The following is a 25,452-nucleotide window of genomic DNA, read 5'->3' on the forward strand; positions in this document are numbered from 1 at the left end:
TCCTCGACAATGAGGGAGCTCAGCACGTTAGTACAAAAGACAATGCTGAAGCATTTGCAAACCATCTTTAGCCAGACGTGACAAATGGATGATCCATTTCAGTCACTTCGTGAAGTTCTCAGTGTCTCAGGTGCCAGTCTTTAACCAATTTGATTCACTCCATGTGATATCAAAGAACAGCTGAAGGGACTGAATACTGCAAAGTCTATGGACCGTGACAGATTTCCAGACTTGTGCTCCAGGACTAGAAACAAGGCTAAAAAAGTTGAGAGACAGCTCAGAATAAGACAGAAGGCTGTGAATTTGCAAAGAAACATTTGTTATATGCATTTGTTCGTTCATTTTAGATTAGATTAGATTCCCTACAGTGTGGAAACAGGTCCTTCAGCCCAACCAGTCCACACTGACCCTCCGAAGAGTAACCCACCCAGACCCACTTCCCTCTGACTAATGCATCTAACACTCTGGGCAATTTAGCATGGCCAATTCACCTGAGCTGCACATCTTTGGACTGTGGGAGGAAACCGGAGCACCCGGAGGAAACCCACGCAGACACGGGGAGAATGTGCAAACTCCACACAGACAGTCGTCGAAGCCTGGAATCGAACCTGGGACCCTGGTGCTGTAAGGCAGCAGTGCTAAACACTGAGCCACCATGCCACCCCTTTTGTGGAGTTACGTTTTGACCAGAGCAGGGAAAAACAATGACCCCGGTACTTGAACTTGGAAAAAAAAGCAGAACAAATCCAACCCATTCAACACCACCACACAAGACTGCTCACAATCATCATCAAAGTGATGGAAGTTGTTGTCAATTGTGCTACCAAGAAACACTTCAACAATAATCTACTCATCAAACATACCAGTTTGGATTTGCCAAGCTGATGGGTTCCCAAGATCATTACAGTCTTGATCCAAACACGGACAGAAGAGCTGAATTCCAGAGGTGAGGGGAGACTGCCTATCCTTGACATCAAGACAGCATTTGACAAAGTGTGGCAGGAAAAAGCTCTTGCAAAACTGGAGTCCATGGAAATCTGGGGGAAATTTCGCCACTGGTTGGAATCCTATCCAGAACAACAAAAAATGTTTGTGCATGTTGAAGGTCAAAGATTTCAGCCCAGGAGATCTCTGCAGGAGTTCCTCAGGGGAGTGTGCGAAGCCCGACAATCTTCAGCTGCTTCACCACTGACCTTTCCAGTCAGAAATGGGGATGTTCACCGATGACTGCACAATATTCAGCACCATTTGCGACTCCTCAGATACTGGAGCAGTAATATCCAGGCTTGGCTGACAAATGGCAAGTTACATTCACACCACACAAGAGTCAAGTAATAACTATTTCCAGTAAGAGAGAATGTGACTGTTTATACCACTGCTGAATCCCCTACCATCCTGTCATTACCATTGACCAAAACCTGAACTGGACTGAACTGTATACATACAAGAGTCGAGAGAGTGGTGCTGGAAAAGCACAGCTGGTCAGGCAGCATCCAAGGAGCAGGAGAATCCATGTTTTGGGCAAAAGCCCTTCATCAGGAATGTCGATTCTCCTGCTCCTCGGATGCTGCCTGACCTGCTGTGCTTTTCCAGCACCACACGCTCTACTCTAATCTCCAGCATCTGCACTCCTCACTTTCGCCTGTATAAATACAAGACCAGGTCAGAATATAGGAATTCTATGATGAGTAATTCATCTCCTGACTTCCCAAAGCCTGTCCACCATCTATATGATGCATCAGGAGTGTAATGGAATACTCCCTACTTGCCTGGATGGGTGCAGCTCCAACAACACTCAAGAAGCTCAACAACATCTAGAGGTAAGCAAGCTGCTTGGTTGACATCCCATCCACCAGCTTAACATTCACTCCCCACACCTAGAAGGACAAGGGCAGCAGAGACATGGCAACAGTACCCCCTGTGAGTACCCCTCCAAGCCACCCACCATCCTGACTTGAAAATATACTGCCGTTCCGTCATGTCACTGGGTCAAAATCCTGGAATTCTTTCCCTAACAGCATTGTGGGTCTACCTACACCAAGCACCTTCCTAACCCTCCCCCCAGCCCCAGCCCCACCCCCCTATTTATCGCCCAGCTCCCTTGCCCCACCCCCACATTCCTGATGAAGGGCTTATGCCCAAAACAGCGATTCTCCTGCTCCCTGGATGCTGCCTGAACTGCTGTGCTTTTCCAGCGCCACATTTTTCCACTCTGATCTCCAGCATCTGCAGTCCTCACTTTCTTCTACCTACACTGTATGGATCTGGATGTAGGTTTGCTCGCTGAGCTGGAAGGTTCATTTTTAGATGTTTCGTCACCATACTAGGTAACATCTTCAGTGAGCCTCTGAATGAAGCATGACAGTCCAACCGGAATCCATCAACAAACAGATTGACTTGGATCCCTTTCACCACCCCCTGAGAAAAAGCACAGGAAATGACGTCACCACAGGAAATGACATCGCCAACCCGAGGAAACTCAAACATATAAATAGAAAGCAAGCTACACCACCAGTGCTTCATTCGGAGGCTCACTAAAGATGTTACCTAGTATGGTGACGAAACATCTGAAAAACGAACCTTCCAGCTCAGCGAGCAAACATACATCCAAAACCTCAACCTGAGCTACAAATCTTCTCAAAACTTGCTAATTGTATGGATTGCAGTGGATCGAGAAAGCAGCTCACCACCACCTCCTCCAGGACATTCAGGATGACCAAAAAATGCTGGGCTCACCGACACTGGCACGGTGGCAAGGGCGGCACGGTGGCACAGTGGTTAGCACTGCTGCCGCACAGTGCCAGAGACCCAGGTTCAATTCTCGCCTCAGGCAATTGTCTGTGTGGAGTTTGCACATTCTCCCCGTGTCTGTGTGGGTTTCCTCTGGGTGCTCCGGTTTCCTCCCACAGCCCAAAGATGTGCAGGTTAGGTAAATTGGCCATGTTAAATTGCCCATAGTGTTAGGTAAGGGGTAAATGTAGGGGAATGGGTCTGGATGGGTTGCTCTTTGGAGGGTCGGTTGGGCCGAAGCACCTGTTTCCACACTGTAAGTAATCTAATCTAAAAAAAAACTCAAGAATTTTAAAAGGGAATCAGATTACCTTTTCTTGGTGATGATGAACGTGGAGTCATCAGGAGGGAGGCTGAGGTCTGAGTTTCATTAAATGAAGATTTGAAAAGATTCAAACTTTCTAGAGAAGGAGCAAGTGTGGAGTCAGAGAGGGAGAAGGTGGAGACATCCTGCTTCAGCGACATTTTCACCTCTGCATCATGGCAGTCATTCAATTCATTATCTGACTCACCAGAGAGCCCTGCAGAATTAGTGAATAAAGGAAATTATCATACAGTGAGCAAGTTAAGAAACCTCCACCACATTTAGACCAAGACATGACATCTTCAGATAGTCCAGGTAAGAGTCGACACTACATTTTTTCAAGACATTCTTACATATTTTTAATTCACTAGTCGTGGAGCAGCATAGTCAGATGGCTGAGAACTAATCTCACATTCAGGGAAGGCATGAGAGATCAAGATAGGGCAAACAAATTCAGCATTCTCCTTTACCGTACCTCCATCCCCACTGCCAAACTACACCTAAAACGTTCTCATCCACTCCACAATTCCTTTTATTCCCTCCCTCTCTTCACCCTTCCTCTCCTGAATAGATTCCAGGAGTGTTGGTCGCACTGTCATCTCCTATCTAAGTGTCCTTTCTTCATGTACGAGTCTAGATCGAGACTATTTGATGTGGGAGCCATGACAGGTGAGCCTATCCTGTACTTGATATTTACCCATAGGTACTTTATATCAGCGAGATATGGAGGTGGAGAAGCATTGGGTAGTGATAAGGAACAGAAATCCACACTTCTAGCCCAAGAGCCCTGGATCCTAATTGTAGTGTTCTACCCAAGACTGGCTAAGGAAATGAGATGAACCAAGACATTTCTAATCCTCATGGTCTGTATGGATCAGTAACACAGCGAACCACTGAAGTTGTTCTATTTACCATCTCTCAATGGCAACTGTGTGGTATGACAGAGAACAGAACAGGTTCACTACTAGGATTCTTCTCATGTAAGCTCACAATCCTTGACTATCGGTGGCGAAAGGCTCTGATGTTATGCTACGTTGTGGGATGTTTACACCAATGCACACCTAACTGTCCAAACTAAGCAGGATGGAAATGCAATATTCTGGGTAAAATCACCATGGAAAAATGTACAGCAGTCAATGAGAATGAAGGAGGCACTGTGCTTTTCAGGAATTTCCAATTCGTTCTCATTAGAGTCATTGCCTTCAGACAATGGTATGAAACTTGAAAGGTGCATTAAAGATTTACAAGGATGTTGCCAGGGTGGGAGGGTTTGAGCTACAGGACTGTTGAATAGGCTGGGGCTGTTTTCCCTGGAGTGTCGGGGGCTGAGGGGTGTCCTTATAGAGGTTTATAAAATCATGAGGGGCATGGATAGGGTAAATAGACAAAGTCTTTTCCCTGGGGTAGGGGAGTCCAAAACTGCAGGGCATAGGTTTAGGGTGAGAGGGGAAAGATATAAAAGAGACCTAAGGGGTAACTTTTTCACACAGAGGGTGGTGTATGTACAGAATGAGCTGCCAGAGGAAGTAGTGGAGGCTGGTACAATTACAACATTTAAAAGGCATCTGGATGGGTATATGAATAGGAAGGGTTTCGAGGGGTATAGGCCACGTGCTGGCAAATGGGACTAGATTAATTTAGGATATCTGGTCAGCATGGACAAGTTGGACCGAAGGCTCTGTTTCTGTGCTGTACAACTCTATAACTAATCACTAGACTCTGCAAATTATCAGAAAGGCTTTTGATTTGACATATGGAAAGGAATTCATAAAACTAGTACCCTTTTAACAAAGTGGCCAATTAAAAGGGAGCTGGGTCCAGTGACTCAGAGGGGAGATGTTTTAGCTGCTTACTACTGAGCCATTCAAACCTGAAAAGCTACAGTCTTAATGTACATTGTCAGAGCTCCTTGGAGTTCAGTTGCCATTTGCACTGAGTTGGTTGCTGTTGTGGTTCTGTTCGCCGAGCTGGGAATTTGTGCTGCAGACATTTCGTCCCCTTAGTTGGTTGCTTTTAGCTAGGGCAGCGATTTGGTCACTGTAATATTCTAGTACACCAGATTCGGATCGTGGTGGGGGAAATGTCTTTATTCCTGAGCACCACCCAGTGACCAATGACTGGGAAATGCTACAATGAGTGGGATGTCAGAAGAGAGCAGAATGAGAGTTCACTGAAGTGCTCTGCACAGGTAAATGCCCAACACTCATAGTCAGCAGTCACACATGAAGAATAGTCCAAGGTACCAAAGAGCAGTTGCGTCCTATACAGCCTTCCCACAACATAAATTCAGACCTTCCACGAGCCAAGAGTTAAAGAGGCTCATGGCCCTTTTCCTCCTACTGTAGGAAGCTGTCGGAGAAAAACTTTCATAATCGAGAGATCAGTAGTCAAATTTCGTTATTGGGCTTCAAAAGACAATAACAGAGGGAATGCATTCAGTAAAATGTGAGGCTTCATTTCACTGAGAATTGAGCTCATACAAATCCACAACAGTGAATGCTGCCTCAGAGCCAAGTTATGTATTGTACAAGGTTTAATTACCCATGAAATATGATGAGGTGTACGGCATCACTACAACTGAGGCCGGATCATGAGTAAATTCCTTGAGTGGAATGTTGAATGTGATAGAGTTTTCCAAAGAGTGATCACCGTCGCAGTCAAAGAGGGGATTGATAGAGATGTCTTGGTTCGCCGGCATTTTCGGTTCCTCCATCTTTGACTCGATGCCACCGGAGCTCCGCCTGGACTCTGTAAGAGACACAAACCTTCTCTAATTCTGTAGCATCCCATTTCTTTTAGTAACACACAGCATTAGACGCAAGTCATGGGCTGGCCTGGATGACACCTCACTTTGGGGAGAAGGGAAAAACCAAACCTTTCAAATAGTTCTCTTTAATTTAGGAAATTGAAAGGGTTCAAGGCAACTTACAGCACTGAAAAACAAAATCGCTTTACATGAAGTATTACCTTACAAATACTTAACACTGCCACTACTTTAACGGAGTGTTAATTTGATTAAAATAAGCATATTGCAAGCCGCTGTTAGTGTGACCTGCTTGTATCCCCCCAAGAGGGACGTGCACGTTTTGCCTCTTCTGTTCAATTAAAAACAGTATATTTCTTTTCAGCATTTTTATTTCTTAACACCATAAGAAATAGGTACAGGAGTCGGCACTCCATTGGTCACAGGCCTCCAGTCTGAAAAGCAACCCTCCACCACCACCCTCTGTCTTCTACCTTGGAGCCAGCTCTGTATCCAAATGGCTAGTTCTCCCTGTATTCCATGAGAGTTTGGCCCCTCGGACTTGCTGCACCATTCACCGGATCATGGCTGATCTGACATTCCTCACACCATTTTCCTGCCCCTTCCCTCGATTCCCTGACTGATCAAGATTCTATCTATCTCAGCCTTAAATGTACACAAGGGCTCTGCCTCCATAGCTGTCTGCAGCAAGGAGTTCAAAAGGCAGTCAACCCTCTGAGGAGAAATTCCTTCTCATCTCAGCCTTAAATCGGTGCCCCTTTGCTCTGAGAGTATACCTTGTAATCCTAGATCCTCCCATGAGGGGAAACATCCTTTCAGCATTTACCCTTAGGAATCCTGTATGCTTCAAAGAGATCACATCTCATTCTTCTAAACTCCAGTGAGTAGAGTCCCAACCTGTTTAACCTTTACTCATAGGATAATCCCTCCATCTCAGGGATCTTCCTAGTGAACCTTCTCTGAACTGCTCTCAATGAAATGATATCTTTCCTTCAATAAGTGAAACAAAAGTGCTCACAGTGCTCCAGATGTGGTCTCACCAGCACCTTGTGCAGTTGCAGTAAGATTGCTCTACTCTTATACCCCAACCCCCTTGAAATAAGGGCTGACGTTCACAGAGCCTTCCTGAGTATGTGCTACTAGCTTTCTGTGTTATGTACACCACTAACCCCAAGTACCTTTATGTAGCAACTTTCTGCAGTTTTTCTTCATTTAAACAATGTTCTTTAGTTTGTCCCTTCCGAAACGAACAACTTCACATTTTCCCACATTATACTGCATCTGCCAACCTTTTGCCCACTTACTTAATCTATCTCTGTAAACGGTTGTGTTCGTCTTGCAACCTGCCTCTCCACCCATTTTTGTGTCATCTGCAAATCTGGCTACAGTACACTTGCTTCCCTCCTCCAAGTCATTCATACATATTGTAAACAGTTGTGCTCCCAGCACTGATCTCTGTGGAACCCCAATGATTATAGGTTATCCACCTCAATAAGAACCGCTTATCCCCACTTGCTGTTTCCTGCCCATTGACCAATTCTCTATCCATGCCAATATACTGCCTCTGACACCATGGGCTCTTATCTTATGACTCCTCAATGTTTTCCCAACATCAGCTACTCTCCAACCGCAGCCTTGAAGACACCGATTCTCACTCAAGTATTGGTTCATGGATAGAAACCACAGCAAAAAGCAGGCATTCGGGCTCACCATAGCTCTTCAACTGGTGCTTTCTACTCCAAATCTGGTTTCCTTGACCTATCCCCACAGCTTCCTTTTCAAATATTGATCCAAATGCCTTTAAAATTATATTAGGGTGTGCGGTACTTCTATTAATCCTTAGGATCATTAGAAAATGAGCAAAGTTAGAAGACTTTTGCTACGTAGAGGGTTACCAGAACATGGAATGGTTTGCTACAAATGATGGCTCTAAATCCGGCCTTCCCAGTTTAATCCCAGTAAACCTAAAACTAATCATTTTATGGCTTATCCAGTTCTTATCCTTTCCCTTGATTCCCTGACTGATCAAGATTCTATCTCAGCCTTAAATATAAACAAGGGCTCTGCCCCCATAGCTCTCTGTGCAAGGGGTTCTAAAGGCAGTCCTTCTTTTCTGATTGGGACTGGAACGTACACCATCCTCAAATCCCTTGGTACAACTCATGTTTAGAAATGGCTTTGGAAGCTTGTGCTTCAATACCTCCTCCCTGATTTCCCTTCAGCTGGGTGACGGACTTTCCAGTTTTTAGTCCCATTTGTTTATGGTATGTTGCTTTCATCGTTCAGATACAAGGATGAAGAGCATTGTTCAAATAAGTACTTTAACGCCTTCAGAAAGAGAGATGGTTGGGAGATTGAGGGTAAAGCTGTCCTTTCTGTTTTACAGGTGCTGATGAATCTTGTGGGGTATCTCCAGCAAACCCAGCTCGATGTTTATCAGACATGGGTGCAGTAGGCTAGTGCACTGCATGCAAAGACCAAAGTATCAAACCATTCATTTTTGTATATCCTGCCTGCTCCCTTTCCTTGCACAGTGCTCAAAATGAAGTCTGTGGCAAGAGCAGCCATTGATTGCAAAGGATGCCTGTCATATACCAGGCTGGACAGAGGTGGGTACTGCAGATGCTGGAGGTTAGAGTGGTGCTGGAAATGCAAGCAGGTCAGGCAGCATCCGAGGAGCAGGAAAATTGACGTTTCGGGCAAAAGCCCTTCATCAGGAATGAGCAAATTCCTGATGAAGGGCTTTTGCCCAAAAGATTTGATTTTCTTGCTCCTCATATACCTGGCTGGAGTCTTACAATTCCTCCTGAACCATGAAGGACATTTTGAGAACACAAAAGGGCATAACTGTCTTTTGAATTTTCTCCTTAAAATACTTTCTCCTTTCAGCAAAAACAGTCATGTCTGTTAATAACAGAACATGGAGTATTGCTGAGTATAATGCTTTTAATTAATATGTACTTCCTCCTATGTTAGAGTGTTCATTTATTTATTTCATCTCGTGACATTGCTCACCGCTAGGGCTGTGAGCTCAGTGCAGATGCTTGTTTACAAAACCTCCAAACTTATGTTCACTACCATCTCGAAGGGTAAGAGCAGTAGATAGACCACCAAGCCAATCACATCTTGACTTGGAAATATATCGCCATTCCTCCAATGTCATTGGATCAAAATCCTGGAACTCTCTTCCTCACACCATTGATGGTGTACCCACACCAAAAGGACTGCGGTGTTTCAAGACGACAGGTTACTACCACCTAGGAGTTACTCCAGCATTTCTTATGTTTGTTTCTTGAACTGGCTTGTAACTTTCAGGATTCAGATCAATGGCTGGTGTTCCTGCTCTTGTTGAGTGCTTTGCATCCATAACAAGGTGGCACCTATAACAAATACGGCAATTGTGGTGTGACAGTTAGATGCTTGCTGCAAGAATGTTGTCTTTGCCATTCTATTTGTATGAAATTTGAGTCAAAGAAATGCACACATGATATAGAAATGGATATTTTGACACTTGAAATGTGATGGACAATCACACACTGCACAAACTATTTTGACGAAGGCGATGACATGCTGTTTTATAAGGTGAAGAGAATTACACCTTGCAACGTGTAATATATTATTTTGCTAAATTGGAGCGGTATCCTGTTAAGGCCACAAAGTTTAATTCCTGTTCAGTAAGCAGGGTGAGGTCATATGGAGTTAAATTGCTTGGTGAGGGAAGTGTAACGATTGAGAGTTTTCACTTGCTGCTCAGAAGCTATGTGTGGTTTGAGTCTGTAACAAGTGACGTCTGCTTGTGTAAGCAAACCTACCATTCACATGAATTAATACAGATACAATATTTGGCATGTTACTGAGTATAACATCCCTGTGTTCATTATATATCCCCATTTTCTTATTATATATATTCACACACATGAACTTTCCTGTTCCATCTTCCAATCACCAATTCTTTCTTGAACATATTCATGGATATCCCTGAACTTCAGTATCTTCTCTTTGGACCCAGGCCCAGCCCACCCACTTGCAACTCAACTTAAGCAATGCATGCTGGGAAGTACGTATGTATACTGTAGAAAATCTCAGTCTCTTGGCTTGCTGTCTTTTGTTTCAGCACGAGCAACAACATGGGAAAAAGAATGCTCCCAGACCACCCACACACACCAAGTGTTCCTGGATCTTATATTCACATTGCCAACAGGTCGGTTATTTCATGGTGTTCACTCACCAATGCAGTATGTTTTAAATGTGCATTCATTCGTTATCATTTCATATGTTGCTGCCATTTCCCTTTTAAAAAATGAACATTGTCATCAAAATGGGTTGCAGTAAGAGTCCTTGGCCAAATCATCTTTAGTTGTTTCAATGGTGAGTATCCCTCCAGAATAAGGACAGGTGTGGAGCTGAAAATTCCAGTCTTCAACTCCATTTTCCAACTCCACTAACAGAACACTTCACACCAGCCTGCAGTAGAATGTGGAAACCATCTAGGTCTAGGCTGACAAACGAGCTTTCCCTTCACTTTTCCTTTTAAAAGTGACACGGAAATTTGTCAGTCAGTACGACTTGTCAATAATTAAGAACAGGACTGAAATCAGACTCGTACTGGCAATCACCTTGCACTAATCAGGGCAAGTTAAAAGCTGTTCTGTTTTACAAGGATAAGATGATTAGACCAGGTGAAAACAGTATGCCATTTCTCACCAAATCTCAGCGAATTGAAACATTGGGTGAAGTCTTGTTGAGGTATCAGGAGTCTCACCTGCCAGCTGTCCAGTTGGCAAGATACCCGCACTGCCTCCTTTTGAGAAGGTCCACACAGGGCAACTCCTCCCAGCCCTTCCTCCCCCTCGCCCTTTTAGCCAACTGGTTCTATATTGTAGCTTGTAGCTCCTGCTCAATACATTATAGCATGGGCCACCGTCAATTGGCAAGCTCAATTGGACATTAATTTGTTTCTTAAATATGGTGGCCGGGCTGCTCATTTCAGTGCCCACCGGCCTGTCGGATTGTGGGAGTGCACTTGGTGATGGGCAGTGGCCACCTGTAATATCTTATGTGCCCCACCCCAGGTCAAAAACACCCTGGCGGAGGGCCTGAAGCTACAGCCCTGTCCTTTTCTTTGAAGTTTAACACAGACTGAGTACAAAACCGGAAGTCCCAATTTTCAGAGGAGTGAAACATTTGTGAAGCATTTAAACTTTCAGAATTCAACTCTCGACATGCTAATGAAAGAAAAGTAATATGTTAGATCATCACAAAATCCCATTTTCTGTCTTAGTTTACAATTTCTGTTCTCCATAGATATGTATATTCATGAAGAGTAATTATTCTTGAGTTCCAATTTAAATGTAAGCACAGAGGATTTTACATCATTTATTTGTTCATGGAATGTGGGTATTACTGGCTAGAACAGTATTTATTGCTCGTATGAACGGTAGGACTCTGGAAGTTACTGAAGATCAGAGGGACCTTGGTATGCATATCCAGCAATCCCTGAAGTTGGCAGGGCAGATTGATAAGGCGGTTAAGAAGGCAGAAGTGATACCTGCCTTTATTAGCCAAGGCATGGGATACACGAACAGGGAGGTTATGCTGAAACTGCACAAAACCCTCCAGCCAACTGCAGCACTGTGTGTAGTTGGTCACCACACTACAGGAAGGATGTTATTGCACTAAGGTGGGTGCAGAAGACATTTGCCAGAATGCTGCCTGGGCTGGATGGTCTAAGCAAGGAGGAAAGATTGGATAGGCTGGGATTGTTTTCCTTGGAACAGTGAACATTGGGAGGGGGCCTGATAGAGGTGTATAAGACTATGAGGGCATACATAGGGTGAATAGGAAGGCACTTTTCCCAGTCGTAAAGTGGTCAGTAACCAAGGGGCATAGATTCAAAGTAAAAGGTAGAAGGCGAAGAGCGGAGATGAGGAGAAATATTTTCACTCAGAGGGTGGTGGAACTCACAGTTTGAAAGGGGAGTGGAGTCAGGAATTCTCGTAACATTTAAGCAGTATGGAAATATTCACTTGTATTGCCATACCCTCCAAGGCCATGGGTCAAAAGGCCGCCTCCTGCACTGTACACATCTACGAGTTATAAACTGGTCGAGCACAAAGCACCACATATTGTCCTGCCTGTCATCCTTGCCCCTGCCCACACTACTTAGCATAACATGGCTGCCCTGAGTGCATTCTTGAAGTTGTACTGCACACACAGAGTGAGACATTCACTTGGAAAACTGGAATTCACTATCTAGGTGAGTACTAGAATCCTAAAAATAACACACACTCTGGAAATACTCATTGAGGTCCCCAGCCATGCAGAGAAGGGACAGGACTATTTGAGATCACATCATTGGAACCATTTCTAAGTTGCAATGGATAATTTCATGCATACATTATATTTTATTCAAATTCTAACTTGTCTGGAACTGAATGAAAAAAGGATATCTACTGAAAGGCAGTATAGAAAATCTTCTGAGCAATCTGATTAATGGGTTTTGCAAATTGAGGATTGGCAACAAAACTGAGTGGCTTAAAACAGGATTGCTGAAATATGCATCAAACAGTGCACTTTTTTAAAAAGGGATATATTGCCCTTTGCCCAATGGTCACTTGTGAAGTGTGACAGACATTTCTGAGCATGTTAGCCTGCAGAATATTTTGAACTCTCCCAACAGAATTTCCACTGTGCCATTCACAGTGGGGTGAAGATTATGCCATAAGGAGCTGAGCATGAAATGTATTACTCTGCTCCAAAAATGCAGTGATGTGTGACTTAGTACACCCCAACAAGTTATATAAAAAAATAATTTCTGTTCCATCGCAACTAAAGGAAGATTGCATTTAGACATCAGTCATAGAGTTGTATAGCCTTTGGTCCAACTCATCCATGCCAACCAGATATCCTAAATTAATCTAGCCCCATTTGCCAGCATTTGGCCCACATCCCTCCAAACCTTTCCTATTCATATATCTATCCAGATGCCTTTTAAATGTTGTAATTGTACCAGCCTCCACCACTTCCTCTGGCAGCTCATTCTATACACACACACACACCACCCTCTGTGTGAAAAAGTTGCCCGTCAGCTCCCTTTTAAATCTTTCCCCTCTCACCCTAAACGTATGCCCTGTAGTTTTGGACTCCACTACCCTAGGGAAGAGACCTTGGCTATTCACCCTATCCATGCCCCTCATGATTTTATAAACCTCTATAAGGTCACCCCTCAGCCTCCGACACTCCAGGGAAAACAGCCCCAGCCTATTCAGCCTCTCCCTATAGCTCCAATCCTCCAACCCTGGCAACATCCTTGTAAATCTTTTCTGAACCCTTTCAAGTTTCACAACATCCTTCCTATAGGAGGGAGACTAGAACTGGATTCTGTATTCCAAAAGTGGCCTAACCAAAGTCCTGTACAGCCACAACATGACCTCCCAACTCCTATACTCAATACTCTGACCACTAAAGGCAAGTGTACCAAACGCCTTCTTCACTATCCTATCTATCTGTGACTCCATCCTCAAGGAGCTATGAACCCGCATCCTAAGGTCTCTTTGTTTGGTTACCCCCTCCCCCAAACCCTACCATTAAGTGTATAAGTCCTGCCATGATTTGCCTTTCCAAAATGCAGCACCTCACATTTATCTAAATTAACCTCCATCTGCCACTCCTCAGCCTGTTGGCTCATCTGATAAAGATCCCATTGTACTCTGAGGTAACCTTCTTCGCTGTCCACTACACCTCCAATTTTGGTGTCATCTGCAAACTCACTAATTATACCTCCTATGTTCATATCCGGATCATTTATATAAATGATGAACAGCAGTGGACCCAGCATTGATCCTTGCGGCACTCCACTGGTCACAGGCCTTCAGTCTGAAAAATAAACCCTCCACCATCACCCTCTGTCTCCTACCTTCAAGCCAATTTTGTATCCAAATGGCTAGTTCTCCCTGTATTCCATGTGATTTCACCTTGCTAACCAGTCTACCACGTGGACCCTTGTTGAACACCTTACTGAAGTCCAAATAGATCATGTCCACCGCTCTGCCTTCAATCTTTTTTTGTCACTTTCTCAAAAGACTCAATCAAATTCGCAAGACATGATTTCCCACCCACAAAGCCATATTGACTATTCCTAAGCAGTCCTTACCTCTCCAAGGACATGTAAATCCTGTCCCTCAGGATTTCCTCCAACAACTTGCCCACTACCGACGTCAGGCTTACCAGTCTATAGTTCCCTGGCTTTTCATTACTACCTTTCTTAAACAGTGGCACCACGTTAGCCACCCTCCAGTCTTCCAGCACTTCACCTGTGACTATCAATGATACAAATATCCAGCAATCACTTCCCTAGCTTCCCACAGAGTTCGAGGGTACACCTGATCAGGTCCCAAGGATTTGTCACCTTTATCCCAGTACCTCCTCCTCTGTAATATGCACACTTTTTAAGATAATACTATTTATTTCTCCAAGTCCTCTCGCTTCCACATCCTTCTCTACAGTAAACACGGAGATGACATTCTCATTTAGTATTGCACCCATCTCCTGTGGTTCCACACATAGGCTGCATTGCTGATCTTTGAGGGGCCCTATTCTCTCCCTAGTTACCCTTTTGCCCTTAATGTATTTGTAGAATCTCTTTGGAGTCTCCTTAGCCCTATTTGCCAAAGCTATCTCATGTCCCCTTTTTGCCCTCCTGATTATACTCCAACTACCCTAATACCCCTCTAGAGATTCACTCGATCCCAGCTGTCTCTACCTACCTTTTTTTTCTTAACCAAAACCTCAATTTCTCTAGTCATCCAGCATTCGCAACACCTACCAGCCTTTCCCTTCACACTAATGGAACATACTGTCTCTGGATTCTCGTTATCTCATTTTAAAGACCTCCCACTTTCCAACTACCCCTTTACCTGTGAATAGCCCCTCTCAATCAACTTTTGAACGTTTCTGTTTAATACCATCAAAATTGACCTTACTCCAATTTAGAAATTCAACTTTTAGATCTGGTCTATCCTTTTCTATCACTATTTTAAAACTAATAGGATTATGATCACTGGCCCCAAAGTGCTCCTCCACTGACACCTCAGTCACCTGCCCTGCCTTATTTCCCAAGAGTAGATCAAGTTTTGCACCTTCTCTAGTAGGTACATCCACATACTGAATCAGAAAATTGTCTTGTACACAATTAACAAATTCCTCTCCATCCAAGCCCTTAACACTATGGCAGTCCGAGTCTGTTTGGAAAATTAAAATCCCCTACCATTACAACTCTATTATTCTTACAGATATCTGAGATCTCCTTAAAAATTTGCTTCTCAATTTCCTGTTGACTATTGGGGGGGCCTATAGTACAATCCCAATAAGGTGATCACTCTTTCTCATTTCTCAGTTCCACCCAAGTAACTTCAGAGGACATACACCCTGGAATATTCTCCCCTAAGTACAGCTGTAATGTTATCCCTAACCAAAAATGCCACTCCCGCCACCCCTGTCCCCCTATCTATCCTTCCTATAGCATCTATACCCTGGAACATTAAGCTGCCAGTCCTGCCCATCCCTGAGCCACAGGTCTGTGAAAGTCGTGATATCCCAGTCTTATATTCCCAACCATGCCCTGAGTTCATCTGCCTTACCCATCAGGCCTCTTGCATTGAAATAAATGCAGTTTAATTTATCAATCTTACCTTGTTCTCTGCCTTGCTCTTGCCTACCTTGATTATTTAACTTGCTCCTCTTCTCAACTGTACCAGTCTCAGACTGATCTCTTTTCTCACTACTTCTTTGGGTCCCAGTGCCACCTCCCGCCCCCCTCAAACACACACACCCAATCTTACTGGTTTAAAGCCTCCTGAGTAGCACTGGCAAATCTCCCTGCCAGGATATTGATCCCCTTCCAATTCAGGTGCAGCCTGTCCTTATACAGATCACTTCTACCCGAGAAGAGATTCCAATGATCCAAGAATGCCTGCCCCCTGCACCAGCTCCTCAGCCACACATTCATCTGCTCTATCCTCCTATTCCTACCCTTACTCGCTCATAGCACCGGGAGTAATCCAGATATTACTATCCTGGAGGAACCTACTTTTTAACCTCCTACCTAGTCTCCTTTATTCTCCCTTCAGAACCTCATTCCCTTCCCTTTCTATGTCATTGGCACCAACATGACCGCCTGCTGGTCCCTCTCCCCTCTGAGAATATTCTGCACCCTCTCCGAGACATCCTTGACCCTGGCACCGAGGAGGCAACCCACCATTCTGATGTCTTGCTGTTGGCTGCAGAAATGTCTGTGCCACTAACTAGAGAGGCCCCTATCACAATCGATCACTTGGAACCTGACGTACCCGTCATTACAGTACAGACAGACTAAAACTCACTTTACTTCTTTAAAAAGGTGACAGTCATTTGAATAATGTAAGAGACTTAAATATACACTCTGGTTAGTTGTAGGTTAGATTAGTAGTTAGTTGAGTTTTGTTTTATTTTCTTTCTCGGTATTTTTTCTTTTGTTAAATTTTGGCTATTGTATATTTAAGATTTAATTGTATATCAATGTTTGTACTTGAGAGTTTTGTTTATTTTTGTAAACTTGTAAAAATGTTAAATTTCTAATAAAAATATCTATTAAAAAAAAAATGGTGACAGTCATCTGCATGTCAGCTTTTAAGGACAAGTCTGAAATCATACACATACTGGAAAACCATCTCAGATCAGAGCAAGTTGAAGGATGGTCTGTTTTAAAATGTTAAATTTCTAATAAAAATATCTATTAAAAAAAAAGGTGACAGTCATCTGCATGTCAGCTGTTAAGGACAAGTCTGAAATCATACACATACTGGAAAACCATCTCAGATCAGAGCAAGTTGAAGGATGGTCTGTTTTACAAGGATAAGGAGATTATACCAGGTGAAAAACAGTAAATTATTTCTCTTGAAATGCCATTGTTGGGTTCATGTGGCACAGCAGTAATACCACTGTCAGGAAGCCCAGGTTCAAGTCCCATCTGCTCCAGTGATGTATAGTAACATCGCTGAACAAAGTGATATGAACCTACCCGAAATGTCATTGCCCTCCAAAGATCGCACACGATCTCTGAGGATTTGCAGCCTCTGCAGTCTTTTGCTTTTGTAGCAGTATTCTTCAGCTGAAGCTCCTTTTGAGATCATAAAACCTATGTTTGTTGTTAATTAAACACTGGCAAGGGGCACAAGGAGATCAACCAAGAGTCTACGGGTATTCGGAGGCTTGAACTTTGCTTTGGAGTTTTCATGGGATCCTACAGCGCAAACACAGGCCATTCAGCTCATCGAGGCTGCACTGATTCTCTGAAGAGCACCCCACCCAGACCCAATCCCACCCCCCCGCCCTGATAATCCCGCATTTCCCATGGCTAATCCACCTAAACTACACGTCCCTGGACACTGCAAGGCAATTTAGCATGACCAATCCACCATAACCTGCAGATCTTTGGACTGTGGGAGGAAACCGGAGCACCCAGAGGATACCCATGCAGACACGGGGAGAATGTGCAAACTCCACACAGACAGTTACCAGAGGGTGGAATCGAACGCTGGTCCCTGGTGCTGTGAGTTAATTTATCCATTTAAGCATTACACAGACATTTGAAAATGAAACCTAAATTGCAAATTCATTTATAAGAACAATGTCCTTCAGTTCTTACAAAATACAGCACAGAGGGTGCTATGTCACCCTTCTTTATCTCTCAATGACTGGCTACCTGGATCAGACACATGAGTCCCCATGTTTTTGCGGCAGAGAATTGAGTTTAACACATCAAATTTTCCAAACAGCCAGAAGGAGACATTCTCTAGGTATGAGCAGCCTTGTCTAAATGACTCAAATATGAAAGAATACCGTCAAAAGTTCCTTCTAGTCTGCATGGCATAGTGCATTTCCCATCAAACACAACTGGGAGCAGATGAAGTCAATATGAAAGGGTTACTTTTGATTTTGCCCTGGGCTGTCCGTTCACAATGGGGTGGCACGGTAGCTTAGTGGTTAGCAGTGCTGCCTCACAGTGCCACGGACCTGGGTTCGATTCCCCCCTCGGGTGACCGTCTGTGTGGAGTTTGCACATTCTCCCCCCTCCCCGTGCCTGCCTGGTTTGCTCTGGTTTCCTCCTACAGTCCAAAGATGTGCAGGTCAGGTGAATCAGCCATGCTAAACTGCCCATAGTGATAGGTGAATTAGTCAGGGGTAAATATAGGGTAGTGGAATGGGTCTGGGTGGATTACTCTTCGGAGGGTTGGTATGGACTTGTTGGGCCAAATGGCCTGTTTCCATACTGTAGGGAATCTAATCTAATACAATGTCAAGTAATTTTCCTCTATTTTTACATCCATATAAACTGTACCTGACTCTTTATCCTCCAGCTCCACAACTTGTTCATAATCTTTGCTGCAGAAGAGGTCCAGGTCAGCATCCTCGAGGTCTACTATGTCTGGCTGAGAGTTACAGTGTTCATACTGGTGATCATAAGGATACGTGAAGGAGTGAACTTCTTCAGACATAGTCCTGGTGAGCTCATGGTTTGGGGAGAAAGATGATGGCTCTTGCACCATATCAAAGTGAATTTTCGGAGTCGAACATAAGCTGTAAGGATCAAAATGCAAACCAGTAGAATTGTGAGTCCTGTCATCACACAGCTTCAGGTTTTTCGGCATTGCAGAAGGCTCAGTTGGGACTTCTTTAATAGCAGTTTCGAAAGGACCGTTTGACTGATGTTGACCTTGAGAAGGCAGCTGGGGCAGCATCACCTTTTCTTTGAGTTTGTCCACACTTGTAGACTGGTACTGTCCGCAGTCCCAGAAAAAGTCATACCCGCTCATTGAGTTAGGGTGGGAGTCTCTCATCACAAGGGATGAAGCGGCTGGAGCGAAGGCCTCTGATGTACTCGCTCCTGAGTCAACAGTTACACCATTAACGTTCAGTTCACCGTTCATAGCTGAAACACAGAGAAAGAAAGTATATTATGAATTGAGAATGTGACATCCCTAACCTGTCAATGGACAGCACCAATGTGTCGTAATTATATAACATACACTATAACGCACATTGGTTTTAATGGCAAGAATCAAAATTTACTTTCCTGCTTAACACCCAAATATAATTTTCAATTCCTGACCTGTTCAAATATAGGAACGACTTTAAGTCAATTAAAACAAAGTTCACTTTTGCTTATGAAATCAGGAGTCAGAACCTGAAACAAATTAGCACTTGATCGGAATTCTCCCTCAACTCTCTATGATTTCTAGTGATTTGGATGCAGGCAGCAGTTATCAACATTGACAGATTACAACAAAAATCCGCAATTGTGTAACAGATTTAAAAGGAATGTATACTGAGCTGTTCCACAGCAGAATAGTCAGAGTAAATTGGATGACAAGCCACTGAGGAGATATCAGGAGGGAAGGGTTTTAAGGCGACACCAGAAAGGGAGGTGGAGAGTCTGAGATATGTAGGGAGACAATTTCAGAGTATGGTACTGAAAAGCACAGCCATTAATGGCGGGGCAAGGGGGAAACGAGTGCACAAGTAGGCACACAGCTGGTAGAATGGAAAATCCTGTGGTGTGAGGGGCACTGTAGTACTGCAGGAGGTTACAGAGATAGGGACAGGAAGGCCATGAAGGAATTCGAACACAAGGATGAAAATTTGGAACCTTCTCCACAGCCATATCATGGGGCTGACCTCAGGGGTGGGTGGGAAGGTGGTGGGCGGGGCACACACACTACTTATGCGTGCCCCTTTCTTCCACTGACAACACACCCAGCCCAGACATGGAAAATCCAACCCCCAGAGTTCAGAGGAGGATGGGAAAGGATTTGGGAGGTGAAAAAAACAACAGAAATGTTGCAGTATATTGCAAGAACTTGGAATGGCCAGCACTTTAGTGAGAAAGGGGTCAAGGAGCAGAAATAAGATTGTTGCGTCCCACAGCAGGAGATATGTATCACCACAACAATCAATACCACACTCATCAGGCATGTTTTTAACAAATCTGTTATTCTCACTTCGTGATCACAGCAGTGACTCACTTTTCCAACTTAAACCATTGAGGATTTATCTGCTCCCAGTGACTGTTCTTAAAGGGGAACCATCTGATAAGCTAATCTCATTTCCTTGCAAATGCACAGCATTTGTGATGTAAACCATGTAGCAATACATTATCTTGTCAACTGCAGGAACCAGAGTGAAAATTAATTTTGTCAGTCGACTTTCCTGAAAAAAAACGTTACAAACCAATTCTTATGAGAAAGGCATCTTTAACAGTGGAAGCTCCCCAGCTGCCCTGCCCTGTGTGCCCATGAACAGCAACTATGGTATGCTCAGATTTGCAAAGGCAGCTGAAAATTTCATTTCATTGTGCAGAAACCCGCCGTAAATGCTGTGACTGTGGATGTCATTCCTCTTTAGACTTTTCTTTTTCAAGAATGAGGAACCAGGAGGAAGAACTATTAACCTCAATTGGCTCTGCGTGTCTCGAAAAGGGCTGCAGATTGTTGAATCAGTTTGCTTTATTCTGTGCCCTCCTCATTTTCTAGTTGAGTGTGAGGGGAATGGAGCCTAAGATATACACCATTGAACATATTTGCACAAGACCCATATTCAAAAACATACTTGCAAACTGGCCCAATTTATACATTACATTTCCTCAGTTTCCCCGTCCTCTCAGCATCTATCTTGTGCAGCTCTTCTCCTGCTATTGCTCCACAGTAGCTGGCAGAGAATACTTCATTCTGAGCAGATTCAAACTAATCTATTGCACCACTCAAGCCCCCTCCTATAAGCTGTTCTTTGCTTTTACCCATGCCCTCACGATGAAGACAGCAAGGAACCTCAAATCAAGTCCATAAAAGCAGGAGAAACAGTGAAATTACCCACAGCACCCTGGGCTAGGGAGGAGGAAATTCTGCCCAAAATCCTATCAGTAGCCAGTAGATATATATATGTGTGTGTGTGTGTGTGAGAGTGTGTGTGTGTGTGTGTGAGAGTGTGAGTGTGAGTGTGTGAGAGTGTGTGTGTGTGAGAGAGTGTGTGAGTGAGTCTCTGGGAGACTGTTATTTGTGCTGAGTGTTTCCCTTCAGCTATATTTTTCTTAATTTGTAAAGTTATCTGTTGCTGGAGACATCTGGCAACCAGCGTGTTTTTTTTGTTCTATATATTGTGTGAGTGTGTGTGTGTGAGAGAGAGAGAGAGAGAATGTGTGCGCATGCGCGCGCATCTGTGTGTGAGAGAGAAAAAAAAGGAGAGATCCAAGGAACTGGAGGGCAGCCAGTGTGTGTTGAATCTATACCTTCAGCATTAAGCAACTCCTTCAGGTCTAGAAGGGAGCAAAACGAAAGGACAAACAATATCAAATTAAGCAAACTAATAAAACCTGATTGAAGTTAACCTTTAGCAGTAGAACTAATAATGTGTGTATATTGACTCAATTTCTGGTTTCATAATTGCTTAAAACTGAAGGAAGGATTGCAAGAAGCAAACTGATAAGGAGCTATCATGTGACAGAGCTTGGGCGGGGTTGGGAGCGGGGAGCTTTTTCCTAGCCCACTCTCTATAGGAGCTCCACACCAATGCTGTGCAGGGCATGAATGACAACTTCCAGCCCAGGCTCTGCCCTTACCTCTGCCTAACTGTGTCGAGTTCACTGTGATCCCATTAGTGTGCAAGCTATCTTCCTGATAAGGTGAAGGCTTAAGGACTGAGGCAGCGGGTGTCAACATGCACCAGGCAGAATGGAGCTGATCATTGACCTCCACATCTGAAAATTGAAAAAAGACCAAAATGGAGACTTCAGGTGCATCTGTACTACAGAGCGTATTTCCAAGTATCTGAGTGAAAAGAAAGGTTTCCCAGTCACATGTCCCCTTTCTGTCACATGATACTACCTCATGAATGGAGGGTAGCATGAATGACAGTCTGATGTCAGGGAGGTTCATGATGTTCATTAATGATCTTTTACAGTGATTTTCCGAGGCATCGTTGAATCTCAAGGCACCGGTGACTGCAAACAACAAATGTCATGACCATCTTTCCTATGAATATGACAACACCTGTGCAGCGGTTCAGAGAAGATTCACTCGGATGATTCCTGGGGTGAAGGGACTTGTCTTATGAGGAAAGGTTGAGCAGGTTGGGCCTCTACTCACTGGGAGTTTAGGAGATTAAGGGGTGATTGAAACGTAAGACTCTGAGGGAGCTGCACAAGATAGATGCTGAGAGGATGGAAAACTGAGGATCCCAAAGCAGAAAGTCAGCACCACTGAGAGGAGCAGCTGAGTTGAGAATTCTGAGGCAGTTAGTCAAGGACAGCGCTAAAGTAATTGTAGCTGATTAGAACTGGTTCTTGTTCTACATCAGAAGGAGTGTCTCTGGAAGTGGTTAAGGTATTTCATGTTCTTAAGTTTTAATATAGTGTACATATTAGTGGTAAAGTTTAAAAAGTATATAAAAGGCACCATAAGCAATGAATAATGTAATTATATAATTAAACTAATTTAGAATAGAGTTCTGGTGATGTGTCAAGGCTGCAGCATGTAGGAGCCCCTGGATGCCATTGTGATCCAGTCTGTGTGGATGAGAGTGGGAGTTGGAGGCTGGATATGCAAACTGACAATGGCACCGTGGTACAGGTGGGTGGAGTACTAACAAGTGCATTAGTAATAGTAGTGGGTGATAGTATAATGAGGGTGATGATCACCATTCTCTGCAGCAAAGAGCAAGAGTCCAGAAGGCCTGCTGATTACCAGGGTTTGGGTCATCAGCTGAGGGCTGGAGAGGAACTTGTAGTGAGAGGGGGACAGTTTCAGAGGTCATGGCCCAACATTGGTAGAATTAGCAAAGGCATTCTGCACAGAGTGGATGTGGAGATAATCTCTAAATTAGAAAGCAGAACAAAGAGTATGGTTATAATCTCTGAATTAAATAACTGAGCCACCTGCATCAATTGCTAATTTTAAATCGGAGACAGATAAATTTTTGCTAAGCAAAAGATATCAAGGGATATGGACCAAAGGCAGGTATATGGAGTTAGACCACAGATCAGCCATGATCTCATTGAATGGCAGAACAGGCTAAAGGGGCTGAACGGCCTATTTCTGTTCATATGTTCCAAATCAGCACAGGGTACATAATGCTAGCGAGATGAATATGTGATTCAAAGACTGATGTGAAAGAAGTGGGTTTCAGTTTGTGGGCTCCTGGCACCAATACTGGGGAAAGCAGGGCTGTACCATTGGGTTAGTCTACACCTGAACTGTGCCAAGTCCAGAGTTCCTGTGAACTGTATAACTAGGGAGGTAGAAAGGGTTCTGAAATAAATGGTGGGGCAAGGGATCAAATGTGGAAAGACATTGCATATCAAAGGTTAGAAACATGATAAGAGATGAAAATAGTAATACGGGAAGTAAAGGTCAGAAGATGGTAAGAAGGGACAAAGAGAAGAAAACCTAGGAATACACCAACAATCAAGATTAGATGTTATAAAGATAACAAAAAGTCAAAACTAAAGGCTCTGTATCGGAATACGCAACAGCATTCATATAAAATAAAGAAATGGAAGTAAATGTATACAATCTGATAGCTGTTATGAAGTTCTGGCTTCATGGTGACAAGAATTTGGTCCTGAATATTAAGGGGTGCATGATATTCAATACAAAAAGGAAGTTAAGGAAAAGGAAGGGTAATGTTGTTAATCAATGATAGTATTAGTGCAATAGTTAGAGATGACATTGGTTCAGGATATAGAAATGGCTGGGGCGGAGATGAGTCGTCGATGAAAGAAATCACTCATGGGAGTATACAGACCGTCAAACAGCAACCGCAATGTGGGATAAAGTATACAAGAAGAAATATTCAACGCTGGTGATAATGGGATGACAATGATCATACATATAAGCTACACCTAAACTGGAACGATCAGGCTGGCAGTTGTAGCTTGGAGGAGAAGTTCGTAGAATGCTTTCGAGGTTTAGAGCAGCAGATTTTGGAACTGACCAGGGAGCAGGTTACACTAGACTTGGTAATGTGTAACATGACTCAGAGGAAAAGATTGGGGCTAAGACTCGTACTTTAAACCTAAATAAGGGCAACTATATGGGTGTGAGCTGAGCTAGCTGAAGTGAAGTGGCATACCAAGTTACAAGACAGATCAATACAATGCAGGCATCAGTTAGCTCATTTGGCTGGATGGCTGTTTTACGATACAGAGCAGCATGGGTTTAATTCCCGCACTGGCTGAGGTTACCTTCTCAGCTTCTCCCCTTGCCTGAGGCCTGGTGAGTTGTCTCTCTCAAATGAGAGAGAACAGCCCTTTGGTCTGGGAGGACTATGGCAACTTTATGTTACTATTCCTTCTATGAAGAAAAATTCTAAAGGGGAGACTCATTATCCATGGTTAACTAAAGAAGTTCAGGAAAGCATAAAACTTAAGAAAAGAAAAATCATGTTTAACCAATTTATTGGAGCTCATTGAAGCAGAAAGCTTAAAACAACGAGAAGGAATAAATGGATCTTTTTTCCAAGTGGCAGGCAGTGGCTAGTGGGCTACTACAGGGGTCAGTACTTGGACTCCAGCTTTTCACAATATATATTAATGAGGGAACTCTCAGAGTTTGCAGGTGACACAAAGATGCCTGGGAGGATGAGCTGTGAGGAGGATACAGAGAAGCTTAAGTGTGATCTCAACAAGTAAGTGGGCAAACATATTGCAGATGCAGTATAATCTGGATAAACGTGAGATTACCAAGCAAAAACAGGAAGGCATATTATTCTTTGAATATTGACAGATTTGGAAAGGGGGAGGTGTAATAAGACCTGGGTATCCTCATACACCAGTTGCTCAAAGTAAGCATGCAGGTACAGTAGGTGGTAAAGAAGGTAAATGGCTTTCATAGCAAGAGGATTTGAGTGCAGGAACAGGAGTTGCTAGCTTTAATTGTACAGGACCATGGTGAGACCACACCTGGGAGTATGTGTGCACAGTTTTGGTCTCCTTATCTGAGAGAGGATTTGCTGGCTATGGAGGAAGGCAAGGAACGTTTACCAGACTGATTCCTGGGCTGCAGGAGTGATGCACAGGGAGTGTCTGGATCAGTTAGGACGGTATTCACTGGAGTTTCAAAGAATGTTGAGGGGGATCTTGTAGAATCCGATAAAATTCGAACAGGATTAGACAGGAGTGATGCAGGGAAGGATCTTCTTGATGGCTGGGAAGTCCAGAGCCAGAGGTTCATAGTCTAAGGATACAGGACAGGTCTTTTAGGACTGAGATGAGGAGAAATCTCTTCCCCAGAGAGGGGGGAGCCTGTGGAATTCTCTGCATAGAAAGCGGTTGAGGCCAAAACAGGTAAAACGTGTATTGGTCTTCTCAGGAGTGAGAATGGGGAGTTATGAGGAGATAATAAGGAAATGGGGAATGAAATGAACAAACATTTTGGTTCTGTCCTCACTATAGAGGATATAGAGGCTGTTCAGGCCAAAATATTGCATGTTTTCAAGAAGGAGACAGATATATTTAGTCATAGAGTCATAGAGATGTACAGCACGGAAACAGACCCTTCGGTCCAAC

At 43.7% G+C, this 25,452-nt stretch overlaps 1 protein-coding gene across 10 annotated transcripts in view; it reads right to left on the bottom strand.

Annotated features, from left to right (window-relative positions):
- LOC122543362 (bromodomain adjacent to zinc finger domain protein 2A-like) overlaps window positions 1–25,452 on the bottom strand; it is a 122,617-nt gene that overhangs the window by 63,046 nt on the left and 34,119 nt on the right. For 9 of the 10 annotated variants that reach the window (XM_043681990.1, XM_043681988.1, XM_043681989.1 and 6 more), the window contains 3 exons: window positions 18,235–18,825; window positions 5,636–5,842; window positions 3,102–3,311 (listed from right to left, as the gene is read on the bottom strand). In XM_043681990.1, the coding sequence (XP_043537925.1) occupies window positions 3,102–3,311; window positions 5,636–5,842; window positions 18,235–18,825 (1,008 nt within the window). Of the gene's footprint in view, window positions 1–3,101; window positions 3,312–5,635; window positions 5,843–18,234; window positions 18,826–21,507; window positions 21,585–25,452 lie in introns of those variants that run through there. The other variant, XM_043681997.1, reaches the window with a different exon arrangement.

Source organism: Chiloscyllium plagiosum, chromosome 43 (genome assembly GCF_004010195.1).
Source record: "Chiloscyllium plagiosum isolate BGI_BamShark_2017 chromosome 43, ASM401019v2, whole genome shotgun sequence".
NCBI lineage: Eukaryota > Metazoa > Chordata > Chondrichthyes > Orectolobiformes > Hemiscylliidae > Chiloscyllium > Chiloscyllium plagiosum.